General features: G+C 58.3%; 1 protein-coding gene across 1 annotated transcript in view; it reads left to right on the top strand.

Moving 5' to 3' along the window:
- Positions 1–12,290, top strand: part of LOC103265253 (copine-4) — a 414,012-nt gene that overhangs the window by 380,546 nt on the left and 21,176 nt on the right. Inside the window, exon 11 of the mRNA XM_008062949.2 lies at positions 5,607–5,740. Coding sequence (XP_008061140.2) covers positions 5,607–5,740 — 134 coding nt within the window. The remainder of the gene's footprint in view (positions 1–5,606; positions 5,741–12,290) is intronic.

Below are 12,290 nucleotides of genomic sequence, written 5' to 3'. Positions count from 1 at the left end.
TTATTCTATGGGCTCTCCTGGGAATCCACCTTCCTGACTCACCCTGCCAATCTTGAAGCTTGTCAGCCTCTATAATCTTGTAGGCCAATTCTTTGTGATACATTTCTTTCTCTTTGTCTTTACGATCTATTGGTTATGTTTGTCTGGAGAACCATGATGTGTCTTTTTATTACTTTGTACCTTTTTTTCTTTCTTGGCATTTAAAAATTTTCTGCAGTTTTCATGGTGTCTGGAAATGTAAGCTGTTTAAGTTTCTATTTTCACCATGATTTGTGCTTCAGCAACTTCTTATTTGTCAGCCTGTGACCAAAGGATGGAAATGAGCTGCCCCCCCCCCCCGCGTGAGACGGGTCTCACACACAGGGACTGGGCTTCAGGAGGGGCTGTGGGGAGGGAGGCCCAGATGGGAGGGTGGGCTTGGCACGGGAGCAGCTGCTAAAAATACAGCCAGAGGCTAGAATTGCACCCGCAAGGCACAAAGCGACAGACAGCGAGGAGGAGACAGATGCCGTGAGGCATTTGGAAGGAAGGAGCGGAGTTTCCTTTGAAGGTTACTGCTTTTGCATATGCACAGAAATGTTCTCTGTGGCGTGGAATTTCACGGAGACAAGCAGTAAAGAGCCCGAATGTCCAGCAGTACGATGGTGGCCTTGTAAACTGCAGCATGTCCTGTACACGGACGATGATGAGCCACTGTGTGTTGTGATGAGGAGGACTGGGTAACGGTGTGAGGCTGTGTTTGTGGCACAGTGTTAAGTAAAAAAATGGTAAAGCAGAGTTACTGTGTGGTTACAGCTATGTAAACACACATACACGTGTGTGTGTGTGTGTGTGTGTATGTGTGTGTGTGTGTGTAAATGAAAAAGGGAAAGGAAAATAAGACATGACTTACCAGACTACGGAGCCCTGAACAATATTTTTTAAATGGTTTTCAAGTGGCCCCACGTGTCAGGTGACGGGAAGGGCCTGGGGAGTGGGTTGGCCCGCAGAAGAATCAGAAACCACCCAAAGGGCATCGCTCCTCACCCATCCCTGCCTCTTCCCAAGAGCCACTCAGCGGGCCTGGGACGAAGGGTGGGGGCCATTTCTCTTACAGTCCGGCTGGAGTGTCACCCGCCCTAGCCTCTTCCCAGGAGCCACTCGGCCAGGTCTGGGACGCAGGGCAGCGACTCGCTTACGGGTTCTGCAGGAGGATCTCCTCCCCCAGCTTCTTCCCAGGAGCGGCTCCACCAGGCCTGGGGCACAGGGCAGGGGCATCTCTTACAGTCTCGGCAGGAAGGTCACCCACCCCCGCCTCTTCCCAGGGGCGCTCGGCCGGGGCTGGGGCGCAGGGCGGGAAGCGTCTTGCTTTGGGCTCCGCAGGGCTGCTCAGGAGGCTTCCTGGTCAGGGGAGAGCCTGGCCTGTCCCAGAGGCCGTGAAACTGGGCACACACAGCAGACGCAGGGCCACGAGCTCCCCAGGCAGGCAGCGGTGCCATCTCCAGCACGTGGCGGCCGGGCCCCGGGAGCCACCTCGGGAGATGGCCCTTCTGGTTCTTGCCTTCCCCCAGCTCTCCCATTCTTGGCTTCTCCCTGTGGCTCCTGGAATGAGCCTGGCCCTTCCCTCTGCTGCCCCCCACCCCGGAGGCTTGCGCAGGGCACAGAGGTCCTGGAGACCCCCTGAGGAGGCCAGTTTCGTGTCCAGTGCCAGGAGGGAGACGCCAGAGACCACCATGGCCAGGAAGGGAATCCTGGGGCCGGCGCGAGCTTGAGGCTGTCCATGGCCGTCCAGCCACACAATAGAGCATCGCTGTCATGAGCCATGAGCCCTGGAGAAGGGGCTGCAGTGGGGGATGGGGAACGTGCTCCTCCCTCCCCGGTAGCCTTGGCGTCCTCACCTCCCGGATCCGTCAGACTCCCCTGAGCCGGAACAGCCTCTTCCACGGTCGCAGACCCAGGAGCCGTGGCCGAGGCAAAAGTAAACACCCCAGAGGCTGCTGCAGGAGGATCATGGCATTCCCCCCGGCACACATGGACGTCGTGTGTCACTCCAAGGACAGGCGGCCAGCACGCACCTTCAGACACCGGCTTCACTGTCTTCTCCGCCTCAAGACGCGCCATCCTCCGCCGTCCACACCAGAATCCGGCCTCTCGCTTGCCCCAAGAGCGTCCACCCCACGGTCCAGGGTCGCCAAGTCCTGTTCATTACTCACGGCCCCTCTTACTGTCGTCTCTGCCCCCCGTCGTGTGGCCTGAGGATAGAGAAGAAATCGCAAGCAGGGCGGGGCGAGGGGAGGCCCAAGAGGTGCCGAGCAGGTCCGAGGCAGCCCTGGCTCTCCGCACGACTCGCCTGGGTGGGACGGCGCTTCCCCGGTGCCTCTTGTGGCCATCCCCAGCCAAGTCCTGTGCTATTTGTTCCATGATGGTAAAAGATGCTGTCAGGAAGTCGGCGTGTGCACATCCCGACCCCACACACGGACAAGCGCCGCCTGGCGGCTGGCCTGGGCTCAGAGCCGCCCCTGTCTGCCCACTGGGGGATGCCACCCACGTGTCTTGAGTGCCTCTTGTTCCCCTGGACCTTTCCTTTGGGCTCCACGGCTGCCTCCGTCTCCGGTTTTGCGCCGAGATCCCAGCGTGTCTTGCCACCAGAACGCCCTGCCCCTTCAGGGGCCTCCGCCAGGTGGTCCGCCCGTGGGTAGATCTCGCCAGCATTCTCGGGAAGTGTGAATGTGAGGTCTTCTGCGACAAGGAGGTGGGACCCTGGCAAGAGCCTCACGCACAGGGGTGCAGGGGCCACCTGGTGCTTGCCGCGAATAAGAAAAGGTGGATGCCTGCCAACTGGGTGCTCTTCAGAGGAGGAGACCTCCTTCACATGTGCACGCTCTGGAAGGTCCGGAATCCCGAGGCTCCCCTTGGCAGAAAGGAAAGGTGGGCTCGTGCCCGGCCCTCCCAGCACGGCTCCCACCTGAGAGGCACGGTGTGTGCTGTGCCCGGCGCTGCTGTCCCTAGCACTGAGAACCGCGGCTCTGGACCGAGCTGGGTAAACCCAGGAGACCCCAGAGGTATGATGTCTTCGTGGTCTCCGCCGCTTCCGAGGTGTTCCTCTTGGAGATGTCCTGCAATTATCTGCGTGCATTTGGGCCTTCCTCCAGGGGTGGAGGGGCCTATGGGGCGTCTGGGGGCTTTAACTTTCCTGTTCTGCACATGCACGGGGGCTCCCCCCACCGGCGTTCACCACAGTCCTCGGTTCAAGACCTCCGCCCGAGGCCTCTCCTTGCTCCAGTGGGCGGATCTCACCTTAGGATGAAAGGTTCTCTCCAAAGAGCTGGAGCTCATCGGGCACCCCGTGTCACCTCCAGCCAGCTCCGGTAACCACTCCATAGAGCACGCACACACACACTCATGCACACACGTGCACACACGCGCACACATCCTTCAGGCTCCCTCCCTTGGCCTTCTACAGCTGTCTTGGGCACCGGGAGCCGTTAGCCCAAGGCCAGTCTTCCCCAGACACTGAGTCGCTGCCTAGACCCTCCTTGTCCATGGGACTCGTCACACTCACGGGAAGTCTGGGCGTGTGGGCCACGGACTGGCCTGTTCCCTGGGCGTATGATGGTGTAGTCGGGCAGCATCGTCTCTGGAGCCGTGTAGACTTGGATGAAAACCTGTGGCTTGCATCCGGGTATCCTGAAAACAGAGTTTGAGTCCTGCCTGGCCCACGTGGCCTCCTCCCACTGGACATCGTCTGTGTGGCAGCAGAAAGGAGGAACAGTCTCCGCCTCCCACAAGGATGACGGGACCCAATGCCCGTGGAGCGGCTGGCCTAAGCCCACTGCTGCATGGGGTTCGACTGGTTGGCACAGGCCTGCCGCACACGGGTTAGCCCAGCAGCCCCCAGCCATTTTGGCATGAGGGCTGGTTTCATGGAAGACAGTTTGCCCAGGGGTGCGGAGGGGAACGTGCAGTCCAGCCCCACTGCTCACATTCATCTGGGTCTGCAGACACCCCCAGCACTACCATCACGCCTCAGCCCCGCTCAGGTCATGCGAGCCATGGGGCGCGGCGGTAAATGCAGACGAAGCCCAGTTACTCACCCACCATTCACCTCCTGCTGTGTGGCCCGATTTCTCACAGCCCACAGACCGATACTGGTCCGTGGCCCGGGAGCTGGGGACGCCTGGTTCAGCTGTGCAGGGTTTGGCCAAGACCACTCCAGCTTCCTCTGCTCTCCCCGTAAGGGCCCCCGGCCAGGAGTGCGGCTTTTCCTCCGTCAACCTCTCCTTTTCACACACGGCTGGTTCTGGCATTTCCTCCGTGGATTCCCATGGATGAAGACATCCGGGGATCCTGAAAACAGAGTTTGAGTCCTTCCTGACTTTATTTCCAACGCAGTTCTATGGCAGGTTGAGGAAGAAAAGAAAAGGCGCTGGTGATGAAAAAGGGACTTCGCGAAGAAAGAGCGAGAAGCTGCGTGCGGGCCGCTGTTAGCTGCCGCCCTTCTTTCCTGCCACTTAGATTTGGTGGCAGGGTTACAAGATGAGACATGGCGACGTTTTTCCCATCGACTCTACTCCTCTTTTCTGTCCTTCCAGAAGCCACGTGCCACCTGGTGCACATCCAGGAACTCCAGTTGCTTGTGATAACACAGCGGGAGCAGCACTCCTGTCCACGAGCCCTGAGGCCCTGGAGGACGCAGAGCCCTCTGTGTGTGGCCCTGGAGCCTCCCTGCACCGGGGGAAGGAGACGCAGCACGAGACACTCGCCTCGCCCCGCAAACCTCCCCCCCGTGTCCACCTGCTTCTCCCCACGCGCCCGCATACTGAGCGGCTTTTGCGGGGCTCACTCCTGCTAGATGGGGGTGATGTTGGAAGCCGAAAGCAGTGTTCCTTTCCCATGCTAAACCCTCGGCCGCAGAGCGTGTTGCGCTGTTTGCAGTCAGGGTGCCCGGCGGGTCCACCTCCACCAGCAGGTCATGGCATCGGGTTCAGGAGAAGCCTGGGTTGGGGCCAAGGGCTGCTGGTGGCAGGGCCGAGGATCCCCTCCACTTCCTGCTCCCCAGGCCTCACGCCAGGCACCGTCTTACCGTAGACGGGGCGTCTCACACGATAGTGCCCAAAGGGACAACGCCCTGCATAGGACCGCTCCCTGCAGGAAACCAGCCACACATGCCACTCTGTGACGGGCCCATGTAGAGAGACAACAGCACCTTGTCACGAACTGTCCCTAACACAGAGCGTGGCCTTAAGCTTCTCACCCAGGTCCCAGCATGGACTTGCCCCCAGGTGGGCAGGCCGTTCCTTCATGGCTCATGATGCGGAGGCAGACGCGCGTGCTTGCTCCTGCCTGCGAGGAGACACAGCCTCCACCATTCTGACCTGCCGGTCAGTCCAGGCCTCCTTCGGGCAGGAGAGGAGAGGCACGGGGCGGGCGGCTGGGGGACCGAGAGACGGCCCCACTTGGCTCCCAGCTACTTCCAGGCCAGGTGTCTGTTCTGACTTTCCCGGCTGGCAGGATGCGTCAGGGACGGCTGTCATTCACCGGATCTCCGTGTCTCTCTCGCACCGCCCCTGACCCAGGAGACCCGCCCACGTACACACACCCACCTGCTCTCCGGCTTTCTCTTCCAGGTAGCCATCGACTTCACGGCCTCCAACGGAGACCCCCGGAACAGCTGCTCCCTGCACTACATCCACCCCTACCAGCCTAACGAGTACCTGAAGGCCCTGGTGGCCGTGGGCGAGATCTGCCAGGACTACGACAGGTGGGACGCCCCACGCAGTGGTCGGGCTAGCCCTCCCGGGTTCCGGACCACCCTCACGGGGCCTGGGAGCCCTGACCGACCCCGAGCCGGGAGGAGAGAGGCCTCTGCCATCGGGTCGTCCCTCATGGGCCCCGGGGGTCCTGGCCGGCCCTGGGCAGGGAGGGGGGCCTCCAGGATGCCGTGGTCAGGTCCTCTCTCACGGGGTCCAACCTTCCCTCACGGGCCCTGGGGGTCCTGGCCGACCCTGGGCAGAGAGGGGAGAGTGCAGGATGCTGTAGCCAGGTCATCCTCGTGGGTGACCCTGGGCAGGCGGGGGAAACTCCAGGACGCTGTGGTCATCCCCCCCGGGGTCAGGGGTCCTGGCCTACCCTGGGCACGGATGAGGGGCTCCAGGGTGCTGGGGCTGGGTCATCCCTCACAGGGTCTGGCCATGCCCCGTGGGGCCTAGGTGTCCTGGCCTACCCTGGGCAAGGATGAGGGACTCCAGGGTGCTGGGGCTGGGTCCCTTCTCGTGGGGCTTGGGGATCCCCGCCCACCCTGGCAGGGAGGAAAGAGGACTCTTGTGGTCGGGTCGTCCCTCACAGGCCCCGGGGATCCTGGCCGACCCTGGCGGGGAAGGGAGACGGAGTCCAGCAACTCTTCGGGGGGGCTCATGAGAGCCTCTGTCCCTCACCAGGCCTGGGGAACGAGTCAAGACCCTTCCTCAGCTTTCCGCCCGTGGTTGGCACTTGGGACCCCTGGAGAGCGACGCTGGCCGCCCTGTGCAGTGTCATGTGCCCTTCCTACAAGGCTGTCCATGGGCTGGCGGCTCTCCAGACCTGCTAACGGGGTCTGTGTTTACCAAGACCCCAGGGACTCACATGTTCCGTTGTGCTTCGGAAGCAGATGTGTTGGGATTGCCCCTCACGTGGCCACCCCTGGTGTGACCGCCCCTCACCTGACCCTTCTGTGGTGGGTGTTGGTTAAAGAGGAGGACCCTGACGGGGTGGGTTGTCTGTGTGCGCACACTCAGCCAGGGCAGGACCTGACCCCACCCTCTCCCCCAGCACCGCCATGGCACTGCACTGCCTCCGAAGCTGTGGACGTGTGTCTGTCTGTGTGCACGTGTGCAGTCACACGAGTGTGTGTGGGTGCTTTGCATCTTCATGTATGAAAGCAGGATTCTGAGGTCAGATCAGTGCTCAGTTTCCTTTGGCTTGACGGTAAATATTGACCTCTCCCACCAAGAGAATTCCCCTTGGAAATGCCTTACCTGAATTACCTTAAAATGAATTTATTCTACCTTTCGGATATTTTCAGAGAGAGGTGAAGGGATTCAGGAAGGCTTTTGGAGGGGAAGCCAATGTAAATATCAATGGACATCAACCTCAGTTGACTCCCTGGTGTGACTGTAAAACAAGGAATGAAGAGCCACTGAAGGACGTTTTAAGCCAGGGAAGCAAAGAGAGTAGCCCTTGCTTTCAGGTTTCAGAGAAACTTCAAGGGAGAACATGGCTTCTGCTCCTTCCAGTTTCAACCATGTCAAAAGCCGATCGTCCCACACTCCGCGGAAATGGCATGTCCTGCTGACTGGAACGCATGGAGGGACACGGGACAAGGAGAGGGAAAGTCCCGTCCGTCTCCTGCCTGCCAGGATCTCTGGGTACAGCTGGGTCCTTGCCGGCGACTCAGTGGGGCAGGGGGCCAGCCGGGGAGAGAGTGGGCAGGTCCAGGAAGCCAGAGTCTTGGCCCCGGGCCCCGGGAAGGCGTGGGCAGCGGCTGAAGTCATCTTGTTGAAGAGGCGCTTCTTCCACTCCACCTTGCGGTCGTGACTGTGAAGGCAGCCTGAGCGTCACCTTGGCTTCTTCAGGCCCGAGTCCAGGGAGGATTCCTAGAGAGGCTGAGACCACACGACGACTTCCACCAGGAGAAGAGACCCACACCTGGCATCTCCACTGTGTTGGAAAGTTCTCCAAACCTCCCCGGACACAAAGACAGTCGTCCTCTCCTTTTTTACGTCACACACATGATTATAGTCTAGTATAATACTGTGTGCACATTTTAAGAGACAAGAAGAAGGGCATGTCTTCAGACTCTTTTAAACCTTGAGAGCTTATTACAGAGATAAAGTAGACAAAAGTACGTAACGGATACCAAACAGTAGACGCCAAGTTAAAAAGTTGACCCTGGCTCTTCAGGGAAGGAGGCCGTCCAATGACAAATTCCGAAGAGAGGATGATGGTGGCCCAGAAATCAAGACGCTGGGGCTCAGGGCCACGTCGTGGCGTCTGGGTGCCCTGGAACGAGGGCTGGGCGTCCCCGTGTCCTCGCCCTCACGCGCACGATTCAGAGGCTTAGGGTGGCGTGTGTGTCCACTTAGAATGGGAGCCAGACAAAGTCTGGGGAGAATGTCTTATCCCCTGAAACTGCAGGTTCATTATGAAAGAATCGCTGCCGTGCCTCTTCACTTGACTCCCAAGTGCCTTAGAAATGAGATCTGACACTTAGGAGTCAAGCGAAGAGTCCTGATAATGATTCTTTCGAAAACGTCCAAGGGTCAGAGCAAGTTATCATCCCCGGCTGGCCAAGCACATCGGGTTTCTGCTGCTCAGCGGAGCGAGTCTCTTTCGCATAAAGCAAGCCGCACAGCATTAACGTGGGCAGACGCCCAAGGCAGAGAGGGGGCCCGCAAAGCTGGACGTCCTCCGGGGACCTCCCAGAAGGCTGTGTCATGCTGGCCGCTCGCTGGGAAACTGACACGCTGCTCCCTCCGCGTGGGTGGACAGACAGCAGACAGGCAGAGACGGGCAGTCTTGCGTGGCGACTCTGGGGTCCGTGTACTCCCACGTCAAAATCAGTGGCTGGGGCTCAGAAGGAAACGCTTGAACAACGCTGACAGAGGCGCCGTGTCCCGCCTGCCGTGACACCAAAGTGTTGAATCCCCACAAGCCTCAGAAATTCCTCGCCCCGCAGCACGAGTTTTCTTTCCGCCTGTTCAGGTGCTGCTGCCGGGTCCTTATGAGGTGACCCAAGAAGGAGAGCGGTGGGAGAGACGCACGAGGCAGCCTTTGGGGGACGCTGCCCCGGGTGGCCGGTCCTCCTGCCTGGAAGGCCACCCGCCCGCCGGCTTCATCCCTCGGCCTTGGAAAGAGGCATGGCTGCCCATCTGTCTGCCTTGACACCCCCAGCCCAAACGTGTGCACTCATGTGGACTCACATGCCCGTGTGTGCACACACAGGTTCATATGGCCCTGCTGGGTGCAGCACTTCCCAGCTCCTGGGGGAGTCCCAGGCTCCACTGCTCAAGGTCAAGGTGACGCGACACTTGCCCCTTGGGACCAGAGAGAAGGCAGGTCTCTGACCACCCAAAATGCCCTCAAATGGAAAGCCCGCCTATCCACCATCAAGAGAGTATGGACACTGAACACGCCCTTTTCCTGGAAGTACCGACAGCCATTTCGTGGAAGCAGTCACCCAGAAGAGACCTGCCCGTCCTGGGGGTGGTGCCGGGGAAGGCAAGGGCGGAGCTGACCCCAAGCGGGCAAGCGTCCTCAGACGCAGAGGGCAGGTCAGCCCACAGAGCCCCTCCCCTCCTTGGTGCTGCTCAGCGGCCACAGTTGAAGTCACCTGGAAACCCTGAAGCCTGCTGACACAGCCGCCCCAGAGCACTGACATCACCGTCTACTGTGCGTCCTGGGAATCAGGGCTTTTTATTCCCACAGGGATCCAGGGCTGAGACCTGCAGTTAGCATGGGAGGTCAGCTAGGGTGGCCAAGGACCAACGCAGGGCCTCCTTGGGCTCCGGGGCTCCGGCATGGCTCTGTCTAGACAGAAGCACCACCCGAGCACAGTGTTCCCCGAGGGGCTGGCAGTCTCCCGGGAGAGAGAGGCTGGTAAACCCCCGCAGCCTGGCATGGTCTGGGCAGCCTTGCCCCAGGAAGGGCTGGGAGCCACGGGAGGGAGGGAAGGGCTGACTCCGTCCTTCTTGGAAGACGGGTGGTCAACGAGGGCGTCCTGGGGTGGTGACTTCGGGCTCTGGTGTTAGGAGCGTACGGGTGGGCTTATTCTTATCCTTCAAAATCGTTAGGCTAGACCAGCCTTCCATGAGGACAGTCAGCAGGGAGGACAGGAAGGGCGTGAGTCCCGGTGCCAGGTGGACCTGGTTCCGGCCAGCTCAGCCACCTGTGTTCTTGTGAGATTTGCATTCGCTAGCCTTGGTTTCCAAATCAAAGACATGTTTGACTCCCCTTGCAGGGCGTTGTAAGGAGAGCTAGCATGGCTCTGTCGCAGACACTCCACAAACGATGAGAGCTGCGACCTTCGGAACCCTAAAAGAAAAAAATGCATCTTTAAAACATAAACGGAACGCAAGGGGAGACAAGACTGCAGTCAGATCTGAAGTTCACCTCGGGCCAGTGATCTTTAAAACTTTTTGCTCGTGTGTCTTTACGATGACCTGACCGGAAAAGGGCTTTATCCCCGGTGATCCGTCCCCACGTGGTTGGGGCTAGTTTCCCACTCTGCCTGAGATTTAGAACCCTAGGCAGGGTGAGGCAGCACAAGGAGCATTGGAGGGAGCACAGACTCCACCCGGGCCTCCCAGGACATGGGTGTCAGCAGAGCAAAACAATTTTATAGGTTTACCTTTTCATCGAAACCTAACGTTTTTCACCATGAGGTCAAATAGTGACAAAAGATGAAAATCCTTGCGTGCTGTAAACCTCTGGCGTAACTCTGGACTGTTTCCAGTAGAGCCTAAACACCGCGGCTGCTTGACACCCACCAACATCCATTCAAAACGAACAAGCGCTTGGCCGGGCTCGGTGGCTCAGCTTGTAATCCTGCGCTTTGGGAGACTGAGGTGAGTGGATTGCCTGAGCCCGTGGGGTCGAGACCCGCCTGGGCAACTTGGCGAGACCTCATCTCCACAATAAATAAAAAAAAAAATAAGCCGGGCGTGGTAGCGCGCACCTGTAGTTCCAGCTACTTGGAAGGCTGAGGCGGAAGGATCGCCGGAGCCCAGCAGGTCAAGGCTGCGGTGGCCGGGAGCAGCCACTGCACTCCAGTCTGGGTGACAGAGCGAGACTCCAACTCAAAAAAGAAAATGAACAAGCGCTTCAATTTGAGCCAGAAGTTTAATTGGCTCTTCTCGTTCACGAACACGCATTTTCCTTCTCTCCCCCGCAGGATATGCTCCTTAATATGCTTGGCTTGAGATTCTTTTATTGTTCACAGCATCCTCTACTTCTGTACTAGACTATGAATATAAATTCATTTTTCATTTCCAAAATTTTGTATAATGAAAAGATTCAAAGTATTCTAAATATCACCCGAGTTGAGTTTTTATTACAATTATTATTCGTGCTTAACTGATCAAAAGAACATAAATGGGCTGGATATTTTAGTCCCTGATTATTGCATGTAAAAAGCGAAAGCTGCCGGGCTTGGCTCAGCCTGTAATCCCGTGCCTTTGGGAGGCTGAGGTGAGTGGATTGCCTGAGCCCGCGGGTTCAAGACCCGCCGGGCAGCGAGACCTCATCTCTACAATAAATTAAAAATCAGCCGGGCATGGTAGTGCATGCCTATAATTCTGGCTACTTGGAAGGCTGAGGCGGAAGGATCGCCGGAGCCCAGCAGGTCGAGGCTGCGGTGGCCGGGAGTGACCACCGCACTCCAGTCTGGGTGACAGAGTGAGACTCCAACTCAAAAAAAAAAGAAAAAGTGAAAGCTTACTGAAAGCCAGCCCTCACGGAGACAAAACCAGTGATCTCCCAGCTAGTTTACAAATCTGTGGGTGAGCTTTCCCCAGTACGAGACTGGTGAGGCTCCTGTGTGGACCCTAATCAAGTTTTACTCTCATCAGTGTAAATACTAAGAAAGTCTGTTTTTATAAACAAGTTCGCGGAGATGAAGCGTTTGACGAGCAGTTTTAGTCACTTCCTTCCACTCACCCAGGTCGGTCACCAACATGTTTTTCCGATGGTCTACCCGCTGAACCAGCGCTTGCTAAACTTTACTTAAAGCACACTTGGCGATGGCCTGACTTGAGAAGGGCTTTGTCCTCCATGGTCCGTCCCCACGTGGTTGGGGCTGCAGTTTCCCACTCTGCCTGAGATTTAGAACCCAAGGCGGGATGGGGAGCTCCAGGAGCGTGGGAGGAAGCGCAGTCTCCACCACGGGCCTCCCAGGACATGGGTGTCCGCAAAAACCACACACGGGAGTCCAGGAACGGAGAACTGGTCTCCCTTAAAAATTCCACTCCTGAACCCAGCAGGCCCGCGCGCTCTGGTTTCAAGACTGCGGCTTCGGGGAGGTCTCCGTCAAGCGTCTGGGGGCTCTGAAATGCCACACTGCTCAGCGTTTGCGCTCACATCCTTAGGGACGCTGTCATCTTTCCTTTTGTTCACGTCTTGCTGTGTCTCAAAGATTTCCTTAACAGAGAAGGTAAAAGTGATGGATGAAGAGGGATCTTCCACCCAGGGGCCCTTGACCAGGGCCTTCTTCCGCAGTTCAGGACAGCTTTCTCATGACCACTGAAGAACACGGGCTCTTGGGTCCCCTTTCATCCTGA

This window comes from Carlito syrichta, unplaced genomic scaffold (genome assembly GCF_000164805.1).
Source record: "Carlito syrichta isolate Samal-C Ts95f unplaced genomic scaffold, Tarsius_syrichta-2.0.1 Scaffold306137, whole genome shotgun sequence".
NCBI classification, from domain to species: domain Eukaryota; kingdom Metazoa; phylum Chordata; class Mammalia; order Primates; family Tarsiidae; genus Carlito; species Carlito syrichta.
Note: the sequence above shows the minus strand (reverse complement) of the source record. Positions and strands in the feature narration are given on the sequence as shown.